At 42.2% G+C, this 25,835-nt stretch overlaps 3 protein-coding genes across 4 annotated transcripts; 1 reads left to right on the top strand and 2 right to left on the bottom strand.

Annotated features, from left to right (window-relative positions):
- The first annotated feature begins 460 nt into the window (after positions 1–460).
- Positions 461–11,232, top strand: LOC5514023 (probable [pyruvate dehydrogenase (acetyl-transferring)] kinase, mitochondrial). Of its 2 annotated transcripts, XM_032383661.2 has the most exons (13): positions 461–734; positions 2,204–2,342; positions 2,628–2,690; positions 7,770–7,833; positions 7,966–8,032; positions 8,242–8,385; positions 8,527–8,604; positions 9,128–9,204; positions 9,284–9,382; positions 9,540–9,647; positions 9,787–9,900; positions 10,373–10,486; positions 10,646–11,232. In XM_032383661.2, the coding sequence occupies exons 1-13, from the start codon at positions 632–634 to the stop codon at positions 10,850–10,852; spliced, it is 1,377 nt and encodes a 458-aa protein (XP_032239552.1). In that variant the 5' UTR covers positions 461–631; the 3' UTR covers positions 10,853–11,232. The 2 variants fall into 2 exon arrangements, with proteins under 2 accessions (XP_032239552.1, XP_001634272.1); XM_001634222.3 differs by lacking the exon at positions 9,787–9,900 and having other exon boundaries at positions 462–734.
- On the bottom strand, positions 11,216–14,690 carry LOC5514021 (homeobox protein HMX3). Its single transcript, XM_032383663.2, has 2 exons — positions 14,255–14,690; positions 11,216–12,553 (listed from the first exon to the last, which is right to left on the bottom strand). Exons 1-2 carry the CDS (start codon positions 14,562–14,564, stop codon positions 12,213–12,215), a joined length of 651 nt encoding a protein of 216 aa, XP_032239554.1. The 5' UTR covers positions 14,565–14,690; the 3' UTR covers positions 11,216–12,212.
- Positions 14,691–16,468: 1,778 nt separating this feature from the next.
- Positions 16,469–25,776, bottom strand: LOC5514015 (post-GPI attachment to proteins factor 3). The gene is made up of 10 exons (XM_001634174.3): positions 25,602–25,776; positions 24,948–25,221; positions 24,074–24,226; positions 23,667–23,729; positions 22,888–22,949; positions 22,342–22,478; positions 21,729–21,769; positions 17,365–17,439; positions 16,831–16,919; positions 16,469–16,729 (listed from the first exon to the last, which is right to left on the bottom strand). Exons 2-10 carry the CDS (start codon positions 25,215–25,217, stop codon positions 16,669–16,671), a joined length of 951 nt encoding a protein of 316 aa, XP_001634224.2. The 5' UTR covers positions 25,218–25,221; positions 25,602–25,776; the 3' UTR covers positions 16,469–16,668.
- Positions 25,777–25,835: the final 59 nt, after the last annotated feature.

The following is a 25,835-nucleotide window of genomic DNA, read 5'->3' as shown; positions in this document are numbered from 1 at the left end:
AATATTTAGATTTGAAAGACATTTTCCAGGCATTTTTTATGTAGAGAACACTCTTAGTCCTGTCGCTCAGAATATTCAAATTTCAAGTGTCCACTACGACTTTTTTTATTCATTACTTCGACCTTTACTACTGTATCTGTTCCTTGTTTGGCAAATTACCAACCAAGAATAAATTTAAGTGTTCGACCATATTACTGATAAATTTAACTCGATGTTTATCCTCGCACCCTGTGCTATCCCATAATAGCCCTAATAACTGGTATTTCGTTTTTGTTTTGTTAGCGGTTGGTATGTTGGTGGTGAGCAAGAAAAATATCTCATCAATATTCATACATTCGTTTCCGGAACTCATGTCGTTCGTAAGAACATGCACTACGACTAGCCTCGTCCTCGCCATGATTGGTCAAAAGAGTCACGTGAGTCGCCTGCTTCACTTTCGTGCGTAACACGGTAATTACTCGGTCATGATTCGCTGGTCGTTGAACAAGAAACGACTGTAGTTGTGGTCGTGTTAGTTGGTCGTGCAAAGATTCCTGTTTATCCTGCTCGCCACCGGTCTATCACGAACTATTTCTTATGAAACCTCAAACAAGAAGGAAGTCTATATTTTTGGATAAACTTAACAGCAGCGATGAGGATTTCACGGGCGTTATTACGAGATATCAGCAAACTAATCCAGCGTTATAGCCGTTACCAGCAATCGTGCTTGTCCATTGAACAATACACTACATTTGGTACGTACAACCGAATGCCATTATTTACAACATCGAAAACTATTTGATTCAACCATTTCTACTTTGCCATTACTTAAATTCCGCTTCTCCTAACAATCGAGACTCGCTATTTATTCCCATTTTACTTGTCTTTTTGTTATATGGCGCGCGCGCTTTGCATTGAAAAAAAAATCACATCATACAAACGAATTCCTCTGTTCCTTTATTTAGACTTTTTCGTATTTTATTTTTTTTTTTGCGTGATACGTTTGTAAACCGATCTGTTGAACCTTTTCGTATTAGGTCTCCCATCGAACCCTTGTTTTTACCCGGGAATTATCTGCTCTGTGTAACATCAAAGGCTTTAGTATGACACATCTCGCTCGCGGTTCATTTCGTTTACAAATTACAGCTAAGCTTATTTTATTAGTATAAATCTATGGGTTTAAGGATTCTTCTACCATGATTTCATGCTTCAAAGTCAATATAACTATTCTATGTGACTATGCATCGACCTTCGATGTCAGGGTTAAAGTCCAGTGGATATTTACTAGTACTAGCTTTGTGACGTAGTAACCGCTGCCCCCAAAACACCCCCAAAACAAACTAGGAAATTTGCCGAATTTCTTCCTAAATCAATTCAGAAGTGCTTTCGTTAGTTACCATATTGGATATCAGTCGTTGTTGAGTACTTTATCTCATTTTTGCTAGCTTTTCCTTCAATATTTTCTTCGCATTCGTAGTTCGTGTTAATTCACACGACGCATTAACGTTCGAGTCTATTCGTCGTTACGTCACTATGTTTTGATGTTGATGTCGAATACCTTCTCAAAATTTTCATGAATCGCGACGATGCAAAATTTATAATCTGTCGGGGAAAAAGGAAAATATTTGCCAAATCTTATTCGCAAATTCATTTAGCTCTTTATTCTAAATTTAATTCACTTTTAGTTGTCATATTTGACATTGCTTACTAAGTTTTTAGCTTCCATAAAATAACCAAAGATATGTGAGCCAACTTGTGAATGTATTTTCCTAGTTATTTTCTTGTGTGCATATAAGATATACAGATATACCTGTGGCTTTACTGAATCTTACGTGGCTAAGTTTATTTTTAATACTGAGGCAAAACTTGCTGCACACTGATAGTTGCTAAATATGATCAAACCTGAGTAAAAATACTTGACTTGTATAAAATTCCGGTCAAATGTGATTGGCCAATGGTGTACATCTGTGCATTCCAGGCATACCAATGAGACAACCAAAAAGCCAGTGTTCAGTGTGGGTCAAACTCCTGTAACATGCTGCTGGCCATGTCGAAATTAGTCTGTGGGCTCCTTTTGTCGCCCGCAATAAAATTCTGTCATGGTTATGTTCATCATTCACGTAGAAATAGTTATTAAATTTGGTTTTAATTTATACAAATTTCGTTTGAATATGATCAAATGTGTCATCTGTTAGACTCAAACGTGATTGTGTATGACCACCAGGTAAAAATGCCAAGCCAGTTGATTCCTACAGATTTGGAAAGCATGAGTTACCTGTGCGTCTTGCACACATCATCAGAGAGATTGACTTACTCCCCAAGAATCTACTGCGAATGCCATCTGTTGAATTAGTTAGAAGCTGGTGAGTTGTTTAGTCTTTTGCCTTAGCCATGTTTTTTAGGAAGCCAGACACGTTCCATCTGCTGATAAACATTTTGTTGTATAGATTTGGGTTTTAGCAATTGTATAAGAATTTATCTAATGATACCTCTAATATGTCCTTCAAGTCAAGGAACCTTGCCCTGAATGTCAAATATGATTTTTAATCTTATAAAAATATCAGTTGGGCCTGTCTATGTGACTTTCAATAAGTAAATGCATTCAAATTCACTATGTCCACTTCCTGATTACAAACTGCTTTCTGTAGGTATGTCCAGAGTTTTTCAGAGTTATTAGAATTTGAAGATGATGATGGAGAAGAAGCCAACAGGTAACATTGTCTGTAATTTCATTGTCACCCCTAAGCATACAAAATCTGTACATAACTGTCAATCTCCTGCATTAGGCAGGAGTCTCAAGATTTTGGACCCCTTCTCCCTCTCTCCGACGTTGAGCACCAGATCTCCTGCGTTTAAGCTTTCAAACAATTCCCTTGTGTAGCGAAATTTATCCTGATGAGATCTATAAGACGATTTGTGTGCAAGATCTTTCTATACGGCAAATGCCTGCAACGGGGTACCCACCCCTCCCAAAAAAATAATATACCCCACCCCTCCCCCCAAAAATCTCAAGCCTTTGACAGACTGTATACATGTATGTTACTTTTTGGGGAACCAGGACTGCATAATGCAATACTTAGGAATGAAGTAATATAAAGAGGCTATGCTGCAAGGTTTCATTGGGTCAGTGTTTAATTCCCCCCCCCCCCCCCTCTCCCACATTTTAAGAATGCTAGAAGATGGCCTGAAGAGTCCATCCCACATAGATCTATATTGTTCTCTTGACCATACTTTTAATTGACTGAAAGTATTGTAACCTTGAAACCTTATGTGACAAGTTGCGTGACAGAGCACGTGCTCAGAACGTGACCCAGGACCCTCATTAGATTGTGCAAGACTCATGGCTCGTTTCACCGTTGAATAAACGTCTACAAAACTTCTTATTATCCTCCTCTTACATGGTGGCTGCGGTTAACTATGGCCTCAGGATATGTCTTACCGCCGCCGGCGCCGCTGGAGATACACAATAGCAATGCTGCTGACAAATGGAAGCGATTTGTGCTCGCTTGGAAAAACTACTCGTTGGCGACTGGGTTGAACGAGAAAGCTGAAGCCGTACAAGTAGCTACGTTGCTAACAGTTATCGGTGAAGAGGCGAGAGAAGTCTACTCGACATTTACCCTGACCGAAGGAGAGACAGACAAGATAGAGCCTGTCATAAAGAAATTCGCCGAATACTGTCAACCAAGAAAGAACGTGCCGTTCGAAAGATTCCGTTTCAACCAGCGAATGCAAGAGCCTGGAGAGTCCTACGAGCACTATAGAACAGCGCTGAGAAAATTGGCCGAGTCCTGCGAGTTTGATACGATTACGCCAGACGAAATACTTCGAGATCGGTTGTTATTTGGAATACATGACACGAAGGTCAGAGAAAGGTTGTTACGCGAGTCCAAATTAACACTAGCGAAAACAGATGAAATTTGCCGAGCGGCTGAGAGTATGCTTGCTCAGATGAAAATAGTCAAAGATACATCTGAGACAGACGTCAATGCCGTGAGTAAATTCGAGTCGAAGAAACCCAACATCAAAAATTATCGGCGAAAGCAACGAGGTCAAGGCAAACAATGTGACAATTGTGGATACCAACATATGGCAAATCAGGAATCGTGTCCCGCACGAGGAAAGGACTGCCGGAAGTGCGGAGCGAAAAATCACTTTGCCAATAGATGCAAACAGGAAGTCAAGGCTACCGAAGTCGAAGAAACAGATATGTATCCTGAGGAGACATATCAAACGGAGGAAGTATTGGCCGTCTGGTTGGATGATTCGCAGCTGGTCACATTTCAATCAGAGTCTGGAAGTTTCATCCGTTTCCAACCTGATACTGGTGCACAATGCAATGTGTTGCCAGTGCACATATACAAGCAGGCGTGTAACGACCACAAGCTAGTAAAAGTGAAACCCGTGCAAACGTCCTTAGTGGCGTATGGGGGATCAAAGATCAAAGTCGTCGGGCATGTCACCATTAGAGTGTGGAGAAACCGTGTATCGTGCCAGCTGGATTGTCGCCTTGTTGACAGCCATGAAATCCGCCCGATTCTGGGGCGTAAGGCATGCCTTGGCATGAACATTATACAGTACAATGACAACGACCAGTTTCACAAACCGCAGACAGATGGAGCGACAGTGTTCACCGTTGACCCCAAACCAGGAGCTGCACTAACAAGAGAAGAAATATTGGCTAAGTTCCCAGCAGTGTTCAGTGACGGGGTTGGCAAACTTGATGGAGAATACACCATCAGACTAGACACAAACGCTCAACCAGTACAACACGCACCACGTAGAGTTGCAGTAGCCCTAAGACCCCAGCTCAAGAAAACCTTGAATGATCTAGTGGACAAAGAGATAATAGCACCGGTGACCACACCCACCTCGTGGATCAGCTCTATGGTAGTAGTTCCCAAGAAAGATGGAAAACTGCGAATATGCCTAGACCCAAAGGATCTCAACAAAGCCATCCAGAGGGAAAACTATCCCCTACCAACCATAGAAGAGGTTGCAACACGATTACACGGTGCCAAGGTGTTCACGTTGTTGGATGTCCGCAACGGTTTCTGGCACGTCCAGCTAGAGGAAGAGTCAACCTATCTAACAACTTTCCATACACCGTTTGGCCGATACCGATGGAAGAGAATGCCTTTCGGGATCTCCTCAGCACCAGAAGTGTTTCAAAGAAAGATGCATGAATTTGCCGAAGGTCTGACTGGAACCGAAGTTGTTGCTGATGATTTCCTGGTAGTGGGCTATGGCGAGAGCTACGAGGAGGCAACGGCGGATCACGACAGGAACCTCCTGGCATTCCTAAACCGTTGTGATCAACGGGACATACACCTGAATCCCGACAAGATGAGACTTAGGAAATCAGAGTTACTCTTCATTGGCCACATAGCAACTGACAAGGGACTTAAAGTCGACCCTGCTAAAGTGCGAGCAATTGTGGACATGCCCTCACCGACCGACAAGCTTGGGGTACAGCGTCTGTTAGGCCTAGCCCAATACCTTGCAAAGTTCCTGCCCCAGCTGTCAGACATCACAAAGCCGCTGAGGGATCTCACACAGAGCGACGTGCAGTTCATCTGGGATGATGCGCAACAGTCTGCGTTTGAAAAGCTAAAGGATGCCGTTACAGTCACTCCAGTATTGCGGTACTACAACCTAGACGAGGAGATTACACTTCAGTGCGATGCGTCGCAGAGCGGATTGGGTGCCGCATTACTACAGAATGGCCAACCAGTAGCCTACGCATCACGTGCACTCACGCCCGCTGAGACGCGTTATGCACAGATTGAGAAGGAGCTGCTCGCGATTGTCTTTGCGTGTGACCGTTTCCATACGTACGTCTACGGCCGCGAAGTCGTCAACATCGAGACTGATCACAAGCCTTTGGAACCAATCTTCATCAAACCTCTGGCGACTGCTCCGAAACGCCTACAACGAATGCTGCTGAGTCTGCAGAGTTACAGTCTCAATGTGAAGTACAAGAAAGGCAAAGATCTTTACTTGGCTGACACCCTAAGCAGAGCTTACTTACCCGAAGTCAACGCCTGGGAGTTTACCAGGGAGCTGGAGGAGATTGACCATCGATCATGGATGCCAGTGAGAGAAGAGACTTGGCAGCAACTCAAAAATGCAGCAGTAGATGATGCGGTGCAACAAAACCTTCGAGAGGTTATAAAGAGAGGTTGGCCAGAGAGCAAAACAGACCTGCCGGAGTGCGTGCATCCTTACTTTGATATTCGAGACGAGCTAACTGTCCAAGAAGAACTCATCTTTAAAGGCCAACAGTTGGTGGTTCCTAGAGCCCTGAGGAAGGAGCTTATGGAAAAGACACACTCATCCCACATCGGTATAGAAGGCTGCATAAGACGAGCAAGAGACACGTTTTTCTGGCCACGGATGACTGTCGAGTTGAAGGAGTACATCACAAAATGCGAAGTATGTTTGACTCATCGCAGTGGCCAACGAAAGGAGCCAATTCTCCAACATGAGTTTGTCGCTCGACCTTGGGAAAAGGTCTCAGCTGACCTCTGTGAGCTCGACAACCGAACACTGCTAGTGGTCAGTGACTACTTCAGCAACTACATAGAAGTGGCCCGGCTTAACACAGTGACGTCACGAGCAATAATAAAGGAGCTGAAGGCAATATTTGCCAGGTTTGGCATCCCAGACACCCTTATAACCGACAATGGACCGCAGTTCGCATCAGCGGAGTTTAGTGTATTTGCCAAGACCTGGATGTTCGAACACAAGACGTCATCCCCAAGATATGCCCAAGCAAATGGGAAAGCGGAAAATGCTGTACAGACAGTAAAGAGGCTGTTTAAAAAATGCAAGACATCCGGGGGGTCAGAATTCCAAGCACTTCTCGACTGGCGGAATACTCCGACTGCTGGAATCGGAACTAGCCCGGCCCAGCGCCTTTTCGGACGTCGATGCAAAACACTTCTCCCTGTGGCTGGTTCCCTACTACAGCCTAGCTACAACACTGAAGAGGACACCAGGAAGTTGATAGGTACCAAGCAACGCCAGAAGTTTTATTACGATAAGCACAGCAAGCCCCTGGAGCCCATCGCTGTCGGCGAAACTGTGCGCATGAAGCTACCAGGACAAGACACGTGGACGCCTGGTACGTGTTTAGGTCAAGCCGGACCTAGGAGCTACAACGTCGAGACTGAAGGTACCACCTACCGACGAAACCGCCGACAGTTGATCAGCACTGGAGAAACAAACAGCCAAGTACCTGATGTTCTGGAATCACCAGAACCCGATGATGCTCAGCAGCAACCCAGCCAGGTTGCCCTGCCACCAGATTCTTCACAGGCTATAACAAGGCCTCGGCGGGAGGTGAAGCCTCCTGCATGGCTCAAAGACTATGTGCCAAAATAACATTGAAACTGTTAGGACACTGAACATTAGTAATAATCCATCGTATGATTTTAGTTGTAAAATTTCGATTTTTACCCTTTGATTATTATAATGTTGTTTTAACCAACCATTAGCGTTACTGTTAAAAGAGGGAAGATGTGACAAGTTGCGTGACAGAGCACGTGCTCAGAACGTGACCCAGGACCCTCATTAGATTGTGCAAGACTCATGGCTCGTTTCACCGTTGAATAAACGTCTACAAAACTTCTTATTATCCTCTTCTTACACCTTAGCTTGACCAGCTATGAGGTGATGCTTATTGATTACTTATTAAACTCAATAATAGCAGCTATAGTAGTTTTATCAGCGCCAATGCCATGTGTTAATCTATATTGTTGGTTATTCTACTGTACTTTTGTTTTCAGATTTACTGAGACGTTGGCTCATATCAAACAGAGACATAACAATGTAGTAGAGACCATGGCACAGGTACATATTTTTTTTACTGCTTGTTGTATTAAATAAATTCTTTATTTTATACCTCTGTTAGTTAAACTGAGTTAAGATGTACCAGTTATCAAAACACTTCATGTGGTTCTATCCTGGTATTTACCCTTTTAGGGAATAATGGAACTAAGGCAAAAGGAAGGATTGTCTGCATTTCATCCCTCTATTCAATACTTCTTGGGTGAGTAATGAGAATGCTCTACTGAATTTGTTAAGTAGCATTAAGGAACTCTGCACTGGATTTTGTACATAGATTGAAAAACTAACCATCAGCAAAAAGCGATGGGTTTGATTTTCCAGTGCTGGTATATGTACAATATACATGTAGCATTAAATAAGTAGTCATACTGATTACTGTATACCCAACTTATGACCTCTGTAACTTCACAGATCGTTTTTACATGAACAGAATTGGAATAAGGATTTTGATCACCCAGCACTTGATGCTGTTTGGCCACGAGGCAGCTAGAAGCTCCAAGAGTAACTTTGTGGGCTGTTTTGATCCCAACTGTCATGTTGCCTCAATAGTAGAAGGTAAAGTTTAAACCTTGTGGGTTGTTTTGACCAAAACTCTCATAGCCTCATTAGAAATGTGTATTTTGAAAGACAGATTTATTTTTATTTGGAAGTATTGCAAAAGAAGCATCTAACATAATAATAATTTTGATTTTGCAGATGCAGCTAATAATGCAAGATTCCTGTGTGACCAGTACTATTGTTCTTCACCTGAGCTTGTGGTCAGCGAACATAATGGTGTGTTTGCTATTTTACTTTTAGCTTTAGCAAATCAGAAAGTTAGAGTATATACCAAAAGTGCTAAGCAATTTGTTTTTTTATTTGTACATTTATAACCTCTTAAATGTCTAATACTGGGACAAGTATGTGAGCTTTGCTTTGCTTGAGTTAGTGCTTTTAGTAAGCAGATCATGTTCACACTTGAATATTGGAAGCAATATTTATTTATTCATTTATTTGAAGTTGGGATTTAAAAAGTTTGATTGCAAAACCTATTGAATAATTTTAAAAAAATGTTTAACTTATTGTGCCTTGTTTGAATTAAATATATAAAAAGATAAATTTAAATTCTGTGTTTAAAAATACATGACAAATCCACCTATATTCAAGGCATGTTAGATTTTTGTTTGTTTAGCTTCCCACAAGGGAAATTAATTTTTCTTGAAACCTGGTAAATTAGCACATTGTGTTTTGCAATCAAACACTTGACAATCATGTAGTCTCATATTTTGTTGGTGACCTCTGTTCACTGCCCCTATAGCCTACGAGTCGATAAGCCATATCAAGTTTGCCTACCTGCCAGCTCACCTATATCACATGCTATTTGAACTGCTAAAGGTGAGTACAGAGATTTTTAATGTTTCTTGCAATCATGATTGTCGAACTTTGGCCTAATATATTTGAATGTATAATACAGAATGCAATGAGAGCAGTCACAGAAAACTACTCGACCAGCGTGGATATGCCTCCTATTCAAGTTATGATAACCAAAGGCAGGGAAGATCTTACCATTAAGGTAAACAGCCTTTAAACTCAAACAAAACTGCAACTTGTGCCATGTCTTATTACTTATCAAGTAATAGCATACTTATTATTTCCATTGTATCTTACTGCTAAAGCAATTGTTGATTTTTTTAATGTAAACTAAGATAGTCATTGTTTTGAATTTTTAGATATCAGACAAGGGTGGAGGCATCCCTCGTAGCAAGATAGATGAGGTCTTTGAATATCACTATTCCACAGCTCCTGAGCCATCCACATCTGGGACTGTCGCCCCACTGGTAAGATGCTTTTTATTCAAAGACATTATTACTGTACCTCTAATATATTTCTTAATCTCTTCAAACAAATCTAATTACTAAGCCTTCCCTTCTTGTTGGGTAGCATCTTTAAGTAGCTATAACTATGCTTTATTGCCAGTACTCTCCAGGCTTGGGCTCAGAACTGGGTAGTTCTAACAGCCGAGTGAGGATCAGGGGATATGCTACACAGCGGAGGAGGGACAAAGAGCCCTACCAATACTGGGACTACATTGTATGTCTGAGCTGTAGAAACTACACCTCATGGCAGATCTAGCAATGGGTCCATCCACCCATCCTTATGTTTTGAAGTTCAAATAACCCTAATGTGTTAGGGCCAAGGATAGGCTGATAGGTAGACAGACTCGCTCACTCATTTGAGGGACCAATCTATTACTGGATCTGCCTTGCACCTTCAGAACGACAAAGCAGGCACTGCTAGTTAATGTGGGTATTGTAATAGGTCTCGTGAATTTGCGAGATGTCTTGATTTCTTACATTTTTGAAGAGCATCTTATGAATGTCAGGTCTCATGGGTTTGCAGGAAAACCCGATTTTTTGCACTTTTACTCTTTTTGTGTCTTACTTGGTCTTCAATGTGTCCTGGGTTTATCTTGATATTTGTTTGCATTCTATAAAGGGCACCTTATGTAATGCTTTTTATCTCTTGTGACCCTCTGAACTGTATATTGCTTGCTATCTTGTAGGCTGGGTATGGTTATGGTTTGCCCCTCTCTAGACTCTATGCAAAGTATTTCGATGGAGATCTGCAGTTGTATTCAATGGAAGGATATGGAACAGATGCTGTTATATGGCTCAAGGTTAGTTCCTTTCACATGTACAATTTAGGGATACAATCTAGGGTTTGGGATTTGTTAGCCTTGCAGCAATATCACTCTCAAATCACTCAATCAGTAATACCCTTTTTCATGTTTGCGTTGTGATAAGAAACATGTATTGATTATCCATCTTTCCATTAGGCTCTGTCAACAGATGCAAGTGAAGTATTACCCATGTATAACCGAAGGACCCCAAAGAACTATGAGGAAGTAAGGGCATCTGCTAACTACGCAAGTGACTGGAGTTCCTCAAGGTTCTATGGCCGGCCAGGCACTCACAGATTTATTTCCACATACAACACAAGAAGAACTATTGGTGAAAACTGTCCGAGAAAAAAAGCACTTTAATAATGTACATGAGATAAATAAGTATGTACTGTAGATATGTTATTGAGGGCATGCACAAATAAGAATTAACTATGAATTAGTTAATATGCCTGCCATGGTTAGTTCATTGTAAATATTGTCACTGATTATGGAATAGGGACTTACTATTTTTCATAGATTCCAAGACAAAGATTCCACAGATAAAATTATAACCTATGATTAGACTGATATACGGGATAATTGGAGTATTCCAATGCTATGTTTCATTTAAAGATTTTAACATTATATGGTGGATGATAGCAACCTGCTGGACTGCTTCCAGAGCAGGTTGGCATCATCAAAGCCTTCTGTTATAACTTATCTTATGAGCACATGAACAAACAATAAAAGTTCAAACGTGATATTGTAATGCGTGTAATTGATGTACAACAGTAGAAATCCGATGACACAAACATGGAAAGGTAGAAATCCCCAGTCTGAAAGAACTAGCTTTCCGATGTCTGCCCATTGACCCCTGGCTATACAACTGAGCAAAATGTACATTATTGTACTATTATTTGGTGACTGTTACATAGTTTCAAGGCCATTTTTCCATTAGACTGACGCCTGAGTACCTTGATCTCGTGTTTATTTTTAAAGGGGCAGTCACACCGTTTCAAAGTAAAAATACACTGTGGAATCGTCATTTCTTGAGTACGAAATAGACGGCTGAAAAATTATGTAGATATGAAATCCGTTTGCATCGCGCCGAATTTGCTCACAATAAGACAATCAAACAGCTTTTAGATAGTGTCGAGTAGTTTTTCTCTGTGCCGGATTGGTGACGGTAGCACTCTTGAAAAATACCGCTACCGGTGCGACTGCCCCTTTAATATGAATGAATTGTTTGGGTTACGGCCGGGTAAGAAGTCAATAGGTTAATCCTATTTTTGTCATTTCTACTCCTCTAACATAATGCTTCTCGTCCTTCTTGATGGTTAGAATTAACGGGCTTTCCCTGCTTTGTTCGTCCCATCCTTCCTTTAAAATGATGAAAGAAATGACGCAAGGTGATCTGCGCAGCCGTTCTTAGCCTGACACTTAGACTAGACGCAGGAAGACATGTAATACGATTATATACAGAAAGATACATAGCAAATCTGAGATCGTTACAATCAAACTCAGCACCCAATATTTTGATGAATACGTTTTTAGTTTTATCATTGGCATTTCGAAACTCGAAACCTTAGTCTTAGGTCTCAAAAGATTTCCTATTCCCTTCAGTTCGTTGAATCACTGCAGCACCCTTGACCTTTTTTCTCAGTAAAATGCCCTAAATATGTATGACTTGCTTGACGAGTGATAGTCCAATTTTCCCGCGGTTTTTAGACCCACTGACCACTCATGATAGACAGTAACCACGGACAACCAAACAGTTACCAGTAAACCCAGTCTCTCGCGGTTTTTCGCTCTCACAGGCTTCCCATGACGTCTTCTCGCATCGGCTCTCAGCCCGTTCCTCTTTCCGCCAGCGCGTTCGCCTGTTTTGAAACCATGTGCGAACTTGGGCGTCTGTCAAGTCTATTTCTGCTGCTAGGGCTGAGCGGCGAGACTTGGAGATATACTTCTCGCAGACGAATTCCTCCTCGAGTCTTTGAATCTGCTTCTGACCAAACAGAGGCCGCTGTTTTTGTTTCTTTGGGTGCTTTCTTTCTTGTTTGGTGTCAGCATTTCTTTTATTTTCTGAAAAAAGTAACAAAAAGAAAACAATAGAACCCTGCAATGCATCTGGTTCAAATGGCTGGTAGGTTAAAAACCTGTATTTTTCTAGAGGGAACATAAATAAGTCTTCTTGATGACAACAAGATCATATTTTTAAACACCCCCCCCCCCCCCTCCCATTATGTTGATAGCCAACAAAGCTTTTTACAGAGCGGATGAAGGGGCATATCTATTTCAACTGGATAAATCCACCGTCTGAGTAAAAAATATACATTTCTGGAACCGCTACTGTAGAGCAATATCGTGCTTACAAAAAAGGCTTAACTTGGTTTTAATTAAGAGTTCTAGTACAGGAGAAGCCGGCTCTCATGTGGAGCTATAATTTGGAAACTCTCTTCCCTCAAATTTTGCTCGCTATATTTGGCAGAACTATGAAGACGTGAACAAAGGAAAAATATGAATATATTTATTTCTATACCCATGGAAAGGGACTGAAAGGATATATCTTCTACAAGCACATGTCGGGGTGAGTCAATGAGGAGCTGGGAGCTATAGTTGGCAATCAAGCGCATTCCACAAAAAGGGGCATTTGCCTGCGTAGTAGCAAGCATGTGTTTTGAAAGAAAAAAAAGAAACCGGTAATAAGCGCCAATCAAGCCCCTTCTACAAACAGAACACGCCTCAAAGGTACAGAAGCGTTCAGAGTGAATTGATGCTTGAATCTTTGATGCCAACTAGAAACGCGAAGGTTGGGGGAAAGGACATATCTTCCCGTCTCAAGTAGGGACCCTACTGCGAGAGGGAAACGCCAAGATTAGGTGTGAGCTGATTATTATAATTTCATTAACACCTTAAACGAGACGTGAGTCTTTTGCATTCGCAAATTCGCACTTTGCGAGCGCCATGGTGGCGGCAATAAAGAGGCTTGTGCGCCATAGGACAAGGACAATGTTACACTACCTCAAGGAGCTTCAACAACTAACTTGAATCGCGCGCTGCAAAAATTTTGCGCTCGAAGAGCGGTCTGTAGATATAATTATATCATAACACGTTTATGAAGAGTGTAAAAACCTATGCTTGTTAGGACTGGAACGACTAGGGCAGATTATTATTACCATGTTACAAATGGTACCTAATGAGTTCGAAAACTCGTGAAGTGGAGACATTCGTTCTAATGTTCTTGTCTTTTTCTTTTCGCCTTTTTTTAAATTTTTCTTTTTTAAATTTTTCTTTTTCTTGCGGTACTTTCGTCGTTTATACATTTCTCACTCCTGACGTCCCCTCATAGTGGCTCTTGCGATTACATTTTCGAGTAGAAGGGATGCGAGCTTGGTGAAAAAAAAAAAACACAATAACTCCCCAGCGATATATATCGAGATCTATGAAGGGTTATCGGTATTATTGTGTTTCGGCTAATAACCTTTAGGATTATCTAAAAATGAAGCTGCGCTGGAGTGTGCCGCGATAGGCTCCACTCAATACCAAGTACTTACCTAAATGAATAATGATTTATTGTAAGGGAACGAAATATCGCATCGTTCTATCGAACAAGTCGTTTAATCGAGCTAATATATCACGTACTTTGAATCCCGGGCTTTGAATTGACAACGTACTATAAATCAATTGTTATCAATCGTGCGCGTAGCGCTATAAATCAAATACAAAACACGAGTAGGCATGCGAACCTTAGCTATTACCGTAAATCTTCCATAGGCAGCTTACCGCGTGTACTAGTGGAGCGCCCAGGGATACAGAGCCACGATGAGTACGGGACAACCTCTGGACTCGTGTAGGCTTCTTCGCAGTGTTCCTCGCAATCAGGCGAGCGGGCAGAGTAGGTCGAGCCATGCTCAGGGCTGAAACTCCTAAAGGGTGAACTCTCGGCGACGTCCCTTTCGTCAAGTTCTAAAAGACTTCTTATTGAAAAGGGGTGCTTGAACACCGAGGCGTTATTGAGGGAGTGAGTGGGTTTTACTGGTGTGAACGCAGAACCATAATTCTTTATAACAGACTTGTCATGAGCTGCCTCCATATTTCATATGTTGTCGATGGTAGCTCGAGGTGTGACTGAACAACTCTACGTGATGTGTTCTACTGAGATCTCACTTTCTGCTTTTGGCAGATTATTGGCACCAGCTTAAAGAGCAACAACGAGACGAGAGTTGCATATTCCCCTGACACATCGAGATGATTGGGTAATTGCCTATTGTCTATCGAGGAGGCTGTAATTGGCTATGCCGTATGGTGACAAATATTTGTGGTTAACAAAAAGGGGTGTGATCTAGTCGCTCAAATCAGGATGTGTCCCAAATAGAACAACCTTTGATAAACATCACTGGCGATATGATAAAAAACACTCTTTCCAAGTCAATAAAGTTGATTCCCTTTTGAATTGACGCCAAGCTTGAATAAGAACACAGGTTTACTTATCAGCTTGTTACAGTAAAAAAATCTAGCTAATATTATTCATGTACATACAACGCTTAAGTTGAGTGGAAATTCTATCGCGTTCGAGTCCACAGAAAATTTCCGGTAATTGAAAGAATTTTTAAAGAAGGAAGGAAGTACGGAGCAGAGAAAGCACCTCAAACAGGGCACCCAGGAAACGAGAACACTCGAGCTATTTGAGAAACAAGCGATGAAATACGGAGGCAGACAGTAGACCGTTTAGCGTGACGTCCCTTAGTCTAGCTGGGATTCAGTGTCAAGGGAGTTGATCCATGTTTAGCAACTTAGCATATGAACGCCGGGAGACTGAGTAATTCTTTAGAGGAAGTAACATTATTAAATTATAGGATACGGCTTGATCCTCACTTTTGCTATTATCCATCATCATTTGGTTGGATTATTTCGTGTTAATGAGTCATACACACATTAGTAATACAAAGAGAAACATTTGATAGCCCGACAGACTGCATATAAATGACCGACCACCACTTGTTATTTACGGGAACTGACCAAGGTTTGGCTCGATTCTTTTAGGATACTCAATTTTGTGAACGCGTTTAATTTCCCAAATCGCACCTAGGGTGTGTAAGTATTTTGACGTTCATTTTAAGCTAATATCCTTTTTCTCTTAGATCACCGTCGGTCGCCGGCATGCAAAACGGGGGCCCCCCAAAAAAACTCTATCTCAACTCTTCTTGTTCACGTTTTTTTTTTATAATTTACATCATTTCATAGGAATTTGCTGACGACAGCTTTGTTTTTCCGTATTACCAGCGTATTTTATATCGGGATTTGTTTATCGGATGTCTGAGCTCTCTTCGGATGCAATTATACGTAGTGCTCCTGTATTATCGTGTCTAGTGTTCTGATTTTCGATGATAACAATGGTAATCACACGCTTACGTAATCAGAGAATTGGGAATCCCCCAAATATCTAGCCCAAAAATCTCGAAAGAAAAGATGTTTTTTCTAGTATATATGATAAGCAATACATGTATTGAAAATATTTCCCCGTGATTTTTACGCCGGGTGTGAAATTTGCACGAGTGGTGCGAGAAACATCGTTAATGTGATATCCAATACTCACTTTTATTCGAAAAATCTAAATCTAGTCGTTCCGGCAGTTATGCCATGACGAAATCCGATGTGCAAAACCCGCGAGTGTATACGACGTATACCAAACCCTGTGTGAAGATCCTAACACAGGATCTGATCCCCCCCCCCCCCCTTCCCCACTCCATCAGTGTAAAAAATGTTTCTCACTGCTCGGGCCCGGAAAGTAATGAACCCGAGTAAAACGCAGAGGAAATGAACATAATTTGGAGGGTGTGCTTGAAAGCAGTCACATCACAGGATAACGCAGTAGATGTGTACTTTATTAGGAGGGTGGGGCAACAAATTAGGGAAACGGAGCAAAGCGCGGAGGGCTGTAGATAAAAAGGAGGGAGGAGCTGCGAGCTGTTAACCCAAGGACAACACGGCGACGCATTTTGTTCGATATATTATATTACATCATTTAGTAAAATGTTTAAGGTTTTTGTCGAGGTGCAGAGAGATTTATTATATTACAATTATTTAGTAAAATGTTTAAGGTCTTTGTCGAGGTGCAGAGAGATTTACGAAGTATATATTACATTGCATTTTCTTTTAAAATAAGTCATTCAGGTTTCCTTGGTGATGCTATGTCATCATGCTTCTTTTGGTCGCTTGTCTTCTTCCATCTGGTACCTACAGTCATCTATCAAAAAACTGAGAGAAGAACATGTTGACAAAAAATTGAGCAGCAAGTATTTGGCATTTATATTGCCAAATCTAAACATTGCAAAAAAAAAAAAAAAAAAAATACGAACCTGTACCAGAAGTAACAGAAAGGAATTGTGCTGAGATGCCATAAAGAGTGAGCATCAAATATCCACCACAAAGGCGGGAAATCAAACACCTGAAAGCAAAGACTTCAGGTGTAAATAAATAAAACACCTACAACAGACATTGAATAAAACTCCTCAAAAAATATAAATCATCACCATATAAAACGATGATAAAGGTGAATCCAGTGTATACAAACATACGATGGATCTTTTTATGATAGGGGTAGTGATGGGTGCATCGAAATTCCGAAAGTCTCGCAAATATTTCTCGGCATTTTTTACGCAAGTCTCAAAGTCCCTTTTTTTAAATTTAGGAGTCTCGGAGCCTTGTTTAATTCTATCACGAAGCAAGTTATCCAAAAACAAGCTTGGAAAGCTCTGGTTCGGATTCCGAAATTTGAAAAAGGTCTCGGGCTCGGATTCTGAAACGCGGGTCTCGGCACCACGGTAATTCGGATTTACCCATCGCTCCCCCTTTTGATCCATGAATATATTAGTGCCAGTAAGTTCACTCACCTCTAGTCCAACCAGAAAGAACAAGCTAGCTGATATGACAATACACTTCCACAAATAGGGCTGTTGACGAAGGTTCTATTGGACAACAAAAACAAAACAACCTCATAACGCAATGAGTAACGCAATGATCGTCACGTATCAACAGGCGTGAGGTGCGGTGATAGGTACAGATGAGACCTCTAGCACTTAGGGTGCGGTGACAGGTACCTCTAGCACCTAGGGTGAGGTGACAGGTACAAATGAGACCTCTAGCACCTAGGGTGAGGTGACAGATGAGACCTCTAGCACCTAGGGTGAGGTGACAGGTACAGATAAGACCTCTAGCACCTAGGGTGAGGTGACAGATGAGACCTCTAGAACATAGGGTGAGGTGACAGGTACCTCTAGCACCTAGGGTGAGGTGACAGGTACAGATGAGACCTCCAGCACCTAGGGTGAGGTGACAGATGAGACCTCTAGCACCTAGGGTGAGGTGACAGGTACAGATGAGACCTCTAGCACCTAGGGTGAGGTGATAGGTACAGATGAGACCTCTAGCACCTAGGGTGAGGTGACAGATGAGACCTCTAGCACCTAGGGTGAGGTGACAGGTACAGATGAGACCTCTAGCACCTAGGGTGAGGTGACAGATGAGACCTCTAGCACCTAGGGTGAGGTGACAGATGAGACCTCTAGCACCTAGGGTGAGGTGACAGATGAGACCTCTAGCACCTAGGGTGAGGTGACAGATGAGACCTCTAGCACTTAGGGTGAGGTGACAGGCACAGATGAGACCTCTAGCACCTAGGGTGAGGTGACAGGTACAGATGAGACCTCTAGCACCTAGGGTGAGTTGACAGATGAGACCTCTAGCACCTAGGGTGAGGTGACAGGTACAGATGAGACCTCTAGCACCTAGGGTGAGGTGACAGATAAGACCTCTAGCACCTAGGGTGAGGTGACAGATAAGACCTCTAGCACCTAGGGTGAGGTGACAGGTACAGATGAGACCTTTAGCACCTAGGGTGAGGTGACAGGTACAGATGAGACCTTTAGCACCTAGGGTGAGGTGACAGATGAGACCTCCAGCACCTAGGGTGAGGTGACAGATGAGACCTCTAGCACCTAGGGTGAGGTGACAGGTACAGATGAGACCTCTAGCACCTAGGGTGAGGTGACAGATGAGACCTCTAGCACTTAGGGTGAGGTGACAGGTACAGATGAGACCTCTAGCACCTAGGGTGAAGTGACAGGTACAGATGAGACCTCTAGCACCTAGGGTGAGGTGACAGGTACAGATGAGACCTCTAGCACCTAGGGTAAGGTGACAGATGAGACCTCTAGAACATAGGGTAAGGTGACAGATGAGACCTCTAGCACCTAGGGTGAGGTGACAGATGAGACCTCTAGAACATAGGGTAAGGTGACAGATGAGACCTCTAGCACCTAGGGTGAGGTGACAGGTACAGATGAGACCTCTAGCACCTAGGGTGAGGTGACAGATGAGACCTCTAGAACATAGGGTAAGGTGACAGATGAGACCTCTAGCACTTAGGGTGCGGTGACAGGTACCTCTAGCACCTAGGGTGAGGTGACAGATGAGACCTCTAGAACATAGGGTAAGGTGACAGGTACAGATGAGACCTCTAGCACCTAGGGTGAGGTGACAGATGAGACCTCTAGCACCTAGGGTGAGGTGACAGATGAGACCTCTAGCACCTAGGGTGAGGTTACAGATGAGACCTCTAGCACCTAGGGTGAGGTGACAGATGAGACCTCTAGAACATAGGGTAAGGTGACAGGTACAGATGAGACCTCTAGCACCTAGGGTGAGGTGACAGGTACAGATGAGACCTCTAGCACCTAGGGTGAGGTGACAGATACAGATGAGACCTCTAGCACCTAGGGTGAGGTGACAGGTGCAGATGAGACCTCTAGAACATAGGGTGAGTTGACAGGTGCAGATGAGACCTCTAGCACCTAGGGTGAGGTGACAGATGAGACCTCTAGCACCTAGGGTGAGGTGACAGATACAGATGAGACCTCTAGCACCTAGGGTGAGGTGATAGGTACAGATGAGATCTCTAGCACTTAGGGTGCGGTGACAGGTACCTCTAGCACCTAGGATGAGTTGACAGGTACAGATGAGACCTCTAGCACCTAGGGTGAGGTGACAGGTACAGATGAGACCTCTAGCACCTAGGGTGAGGTGACAGGTACAGATGAGATCTCTAGCACCTAGGGTGAGGTGACAGATGAGACCTCTAGCACCTAGGGTGAGGTGACAGATGAGACCTCTAGCACCTAGGGTGAGGTGACAGATGGGACCTCTAGCACCTAGGGTGAGGTGACAGGTACAGATGAGACCTCTAGCACCTAGGGTGAGGTGACAGATGAGACCTCTAGCACCTAGGGTGAGGTGACAGATGAGACCTCTAGCACCTAAGGTGAGGTGACAGATGAGACCTCTAGCACCTAGGGTGAGGTGACAGGTACAGATGAGCCCTCTAGCACCTAGGGTGAGGTGACAGATACAGATGAGACCTCTAGCACCAAGGGTGAGGTGACAGGTACAGATGAGACCTCTAGCACCTAGGGTGAGGTGACAGGTACAGATGAGACCTCTAGCACCTAGGGTGAGGTGACAGGTACAGATGAGCCCTCTAGCACAGATACAGGTACAGATGAGACCTCTAGCACCTAGGGTGAGGTGACAGATGAGACCTCTAGCACCAAGGGTGAGTTGACAGGTACAGATGAGACCTCTAGCACCTAGGGTGAGGTGACAGGTACAGATGAGACCTCTAGCACCTAGGGTGAGGTGACAGATGAGACCTCTAGCACCTAGGGTGAGGTGACAGGTACAGATGAGACCTCTAGCACCTAGGGTGAGGTGACAGATGAGACCTCTAGAACATAGGGTGAGGTGACAGATGAGACCTCTAGCACCTAGGGTGAGGTGACAGGTACAGATGAGACCTCTAGCACCTAGGGTGAGGTGACAGGTACAGATGAGACCTCTAGCACCTAGGGTGAGGTGACAGATGAGACCTCTAGCACCTAGGGTGAGGTGACAGATGAGACCTCTAGAACATAGGGTGAGGTGACAGATGAGACCTCTAGCACCTAGGGTGAGGTGACAGATGAGACCTCTAGCACCTAGGGTGAGGTGACAGGTACAGATGAGACCTCTAGCACCTAGGGTGAGGTGACAGGTACAGATGAGACCTCTAGCACCTAGGGTGAGGTGACAGGTACAGATGAGACCTCTAGCACCTAGGGTGAGGTGACAGGTACAGATGAGCCCTCTAGCACAGATACAGGTACAGATGAGACCTCTAGCACCTAGGGTGAGGTGACAGATGAGACCTCTAGCACCAAGGGTGAGTTGACAGGTACAGATGAGACCTCTAGCACCTAGGGTGAGGTGACAGGTACAGATGAGACCTCTAGCACCTAGGGTGAGGTGACAGATGAGACCTCTAGCACCTAGGGTGAGGTGACAGATGAGACCTCTAGCACCTAGGGTGAGGTGACAGGTACAGATGAGACCTCTAGCACCTAGGGTGAGGTGACAGATGAGACCTCTAGAACATAGGGTGAGGTGACAGATGAGACCTCTAGCACCTAGGGTGAGGTGACAGGTACAGATGAGACCTCTAGCACCTAGGGTGAGGTGACAGGTACAGATGAGACCTCTAGCACCTAGGGTGAGGTGACAGATGAGACCTCTAGCACCTAGGGTGAGGTGACAGATGAGACCTCTAGAACATAGGGTGAGGTGACAGATGAGACCTCTAGCACCTAGGGTGAGGTGACAGATGAGACCTCTAGCACCTAGGGTGAGGTGACAGGTACAGATGAGACCTCTAGCACCTAGGGTGAGGTGACAGGTACAGATGAGACCTCTAGCACCTAGGGTGAGGTGACAGGTACAGATGAGACCTCTAGCACCTAGGGTGAGGTGACAGATACAGATGAGACCTCTAGCACCTAGGGTGAGTTGACAGGTACAGATAAGACCTCTAGCACCTAGGGTGAGGTGACAGATACAGATGAGACCTCTAGCACCTAGGGTGAGTTGACAGGTACAGATGAGACCTCTAGCACCTAGGGTGAGGTGACAGATGAGACCTCTAGCACCTAGGGTGAGGTGACAGATGAGACCTCTAACACCTAGGGTAAGGTGACAGATACAGATGAGACCTCTAGCACCTAGGGTGAGGTGACAGATGAGACCTCTAGAACAAAGGGTGGGTAACAGATACACATAAAATTTTTCTTTTTTTTTGTTAGACAGGTCATCTAAAAGATCTACAAACATTAATTTCTTTTATACTTAAATTTTCTATTTTTAATAAATTTCTATTATTCTGTGAGCTTACCTTTGCACACCATAGTATCCACCCTGTCATGTTAATAATCCCTGTGAGAAAAGATAATTTCTCTTATTATAGCCAACTCAGTGGACTAGAATTATAAACTAAATCAAAGTCATGGTTCGTTTAAAGTATCTGATAACAAGAATCAATGAAAATATGCGAAGTGCTTACTCATACTGTATTTAATCAAACCAAACTATCAGATCATCTCCCAAAGTTTGATTGACAACTCAATATCCCCACAAAAATCACTTGGAAACTATGATTGACTAGTCCATATTCCCAAACAAACCCCGGCATGAAAACAAATTCAGCCTGTAAGAGGATAATAACAAAAGTGATTTTGCTTCTGCCAGTTCATTTCAGGCAAACATACACACAGATACATGTAGCAAACAGTGGCTGCGGTGTGAGTACATTTTGCTTGGTGGCAGTGGTATTTTCTTATTTAGGAGGATTACCAAATCCTAAGAATTCTTTAACAAGAAAATATCTATGACTGAGCATCCTCTCCCCTCAATAAGATCTGAATATGTGTATGCAAAGAATCTGGAAAATAGATGGGTGAGATTAATTAAATATAAATAAATGAAAACACAGAGAGATAGAGAAATACCTATAGCAACATTCGCAGCAATGTTATAGCTGTAGTCCATTTTGACCATACCAAGGTAGAACATATGGCAGCAAAAAAGAATCAAAAGAACTGCTCCAAAGCAGCCACAAACCAACCTCTTCTCGGGACCTGCTACCCTAAACAAACAATAAAACAACAAATGACAAACAATAAAACAAACAGACAAACAATGAAACAATTAAAGAGATACGAAGAGGACAGCCTTAAAGAGGTAAACTATAAGTGGCAATCTTTATCTCTACAAATGATAATTGATATTAATAGAGTGGGCTAATCCAGCAATGAGGAACAGCAGTGGCATCCGTGCACCAAGGCGAAATAATAACAAACAAGCAAAATAAATAACAAACAAGCGAACAATATTGTGCAATGTGTGGCTAGTTTTTTTTTTTTTTTTTTAAGAAAAGCAGTCTAAAATTGGTTGGTATTGTTGGATATCATTATTTTAGTATATTTCTTTCTACAAACAGTATAACAATAATTGGTTTATTTATGGTGCAAAATGTTTGATAGTTTGCCCTTTACCTCACAAAGAAGCAGAAAATGGAGCATAAAACAAGGGATGTAGCAGAAAAATAATCCAGTTTCTGAAGAGAAAAAAAGGCTGGTTAGCAAAACAATAACAGCCCAAAAGACAGCCCCAAAATTGATAAGCACCACACCCATAAATCTCTCTATTTAATTTTTGTTAAAGCCTGAATTTGCCTGCAAGGTTTGCTGGGAACTTAGCCTTTGGGACAGATTCTGACTTGGTCGTATCTTTAAATAATTTCTGAGGATTTAGAGATTTTGTCAAAACCATTCCTACATAATTTGCTGCATAAGGGAGCGTGAAACCACTTGCACTATTATAGCTCAAGTATCAGTATCGATGAAATTTAAAGAAGACAAAGAAAGAGACAAAGAACACTAATACAATAGAACAATAAGGTAATCTAGCCCATCCTGTTAGGCCTTAACAAGTGGGCTTCTACACTTCTCAGGTGCTCATACAATTCCAAGCGATGCAAAGCATCCATTAACATTATAATTCAAGGGAGAAACTATGGATAAGCTTTTGGTGGCAGTCATACCATAAAAAAACGACACCATGACAACAATGTTAATAGTTGTCAAAAACACTAATTCTAACAACAATACATAAAACACAAATGTCACAAACAACAGCATAATTAATAGCAGCAGCTAAGAGCACAGCATACCTTAATAAGTTCATTAAATAAAATGACAGCAAAATAACATTTACTTAAAGGAATAACTACATCACTATCAGCACAAACACCAGCAGGAGACCAGAGACTAACCTCCGTCCAACTGATGTCTCTTGAATGGAAAACAGTGGACCACAACCAAGCATTGATGTTAACCTAAACATGCAAAAACAAAATTGATTTTCTTGGTTGTCCTATCCCAACATGTATGCTGCTCATATAATTGCCTTGTCTAAAAAAATAGTCATTAGCTTTGCCTTCTCTTATGTGTACAAGGGTGCTGCTAGTGGGAAATGTTTTTAGGGGGGAGGAGAGGGGAGGAGCTCCCCCCTGCTCTAGTAAGTAAAGTTGAGGTTTTGCAAAAGACAAGGATTCTGCCCCCTCCCCCCAGCAAATACAAGGGATGACCGAGGTCTGTCTCTCTTACAAAATGATCTTGCAATAGCCATGGTGTAAACCATTTCTGATTATAACATATGTAGTTACAGTAGTACACTGACCAGCATGTAACTTCTCCATAAGTTATACATCTTGTGATGGGGTGGTACAGAATTCCTGTATCTTCGCCATCCGATCAGATGTCCTACTCCATTCAGGAGAGAGAATATTGCTGAGGCAGGTTCCTGTATCCCAAACAGTCGTACAAATGGCCACTACAACAACAAAAAAATAATATAAAAACAATGAACAGTGAGGCCACAAATGATCTACTTGCCAGTAAAATTTTTCCTCACCACACCTAACTAGAACTGCAAAACCTCTATAAACTCAACACTTTCATCACTTTACTCCTCTTTTTGATTATTTATTAAATATTTTAGTTGTTTATCATTTCTTGACATTTTTAACAGGGGACAAAAGGACAAACTTTGATGTGGACACGATTGCAAGTTCAAAGAAAAGAGCTGATAAACTTGGTTCAAGATTTAATGGAAATCTGAGCAGCCAATATATATATATCTCTTTAAACTACCCTATCTAACTCTAACTAATTTTCTTCCTTGATAATTCAAGTTAAGCCATGTGAAAATTAAAAAAAAAATTATTGTCCTGATAAGATTAAAATAGGTAGCATGCAGCCCTGGTTATTTTCTAATTTTTATATATTTTTTCTCCTTGGTTTATCAAAGATTTGTACGATTTACAAAGGAAATTTCTGCAATGTTGTGAACGGGTGAAAAAAATTGTAAGTAAAGCCTTGAAACGAGAACGTCTGCATTTATTTTAGGTGCCCAGGCACTGCTAACGCATGGAATTTGAACTTCTGAGGAACAAACTTGACCTAACAAGGATGCAGGAGGAGACGATAAACATGGCTTTTTTTTACTTGGCCTTAACTCAATTCCACAGATTTATTGTTTGCATTATTATTACCTTTCCATAAAACTGCTTAATAGGTCTGCTGTGCTGCACATCATATTCTGTTACTTCATGCATACACTGATACTTGCACTCGTCGCCACATGCCCATCCAAACACTCTCAAGGTCAAGGGAAGATCCTTGGGGTATCCTTTTTTGTAGCACAATGCACTACACTCAGTTAAGCAGTCTTGAAATCTGTACATTTTGTCTCCCCATGAAGACAGGGTGGGCTGAACACAGCAGAGTGTCAAGACAAGAAGGACACCAATCACCAGCATCATTCATCTGGAAAAAAATACATTGGCATCATAAAAAAGAGCAAAGAACTTATAAAAATTAAAGTAGTTACTTTAATCTGCTGCTCCCCAATCATAGTTAGTAGTACTTAAATTGTTTTTGGGGGGGGGGGGGGGGGGGGAGAGAAAACAATGGTGGGGAAATAAATATATTCAGTGTAAATCTCAAGTAATAAAAAGACAATTCCCATTTGCATTGAATCCTGGGCTAAACTATAGAATTCAGGGCCACGTCGAAACTATTTGCATTTCCATTGTAACTTATTTTATTTCCAGTTTGTGTAGGAAGACTTCACTTTCATAATAATGCGAATGGGCCTAAAATAGGCAATGATAAAAAAGTACAAAAAATGAAAGAAAAAAGTTCACCTTTTTTATTCCAAGTGCATTTATTTCCTAATTGGGTCCGCAAAACTTCAGCCATGACATGATTGCACGCAAAGAAAGACGGATGGACTGCACCATAGTACTCCATGAAAGCAGTGGACAGATTTGCGTTTTACACCATAATGAACAGATTGTTATTTCTTGTTCCATGAAGTATACAGCTGTATCGGAAAGCTGCTGAAGATAATAGCTTGCCGGCGCAGTGTGGACGTTGAA

Source organism: Nematostella vectensis, chromosome 2 (genome assembly GCF_932526225.1).
Source record: "Nematostella vectensis chromosome 2, jaNemVect1.1, whole genome shotgun sequence".
NCBI classification, from domain to species: Eukaryota; Metazoa; Cnidaria; class Anthozoa; order Actiniaria; family Edwardsiidae; genus Nematostella; species Nematostella vectensis.
Note: the sequence above shows the minus strand (reverse complement) of the source record. Positions and strands in the feature narration are given on the sequence as shown.

Excerpts from the sequence above, each read along its gene's own strand:
- LOC5514023 (XM_032383661.2), top strand. The coding sequence starts at position 632 with ATGAGGATTTCACGGGCGTTATTACGAGATATCAGCAAACTAATCCAG. Across the intron at positions 8,605-9,127 it reads TGTGGTCAGCGAACATAATG|CCTACGAGTCGATAAGCCAT; the intron begins GTGTGTTTGCTA and ends CTGCCCCTATAG. Across the intron at positions 9,205-9,283 it reads TGCTATTTGAACTGCTAAAG|AATGCAATGAGAGCAGTCAC; the intron begins GTGAGTACAGAG and ends TGTATAATACAG.
- LOC5514021 (XM_032383663.2), bottom strand. The coding sequence starts at position 14,564 with ATGGAGGCAGCTCATGACAAGTCTGTTATAAAGAATTATGGTTCTGCG. Across the intron at positions 12,554-14,254 it reads GCGCTCCACTAGTACACGCG|AAAATAAAAGAAATGCTGAC; the intron begins GTAAGCTGCCTA and ends TACTTTTTTCAG.
- LOC5514015 (XM_001634174.3), bottom strand. The coding sequence starts at position 25,217 with ATGATGCTGGTGATTGGTGTCCTTCTTGTCTTGACACTCTGCTGTGTT. Across the intron at positions 22,950-23,666 it reads GAGACATCAGTTGGACGGAG|AAACTGGATTATTTTTCTGC; the intron begins GTTAGTCTCTGG and ends TTTTCTCTTCAG. Across the intron at positions 17,440-21,728 it reads GGATACTATGGTGTGCAAAG|AACCTTCGTCAACAGCCCTA; the intron begins GTAAGCTCACAG and ends GTTGTCCAATAG.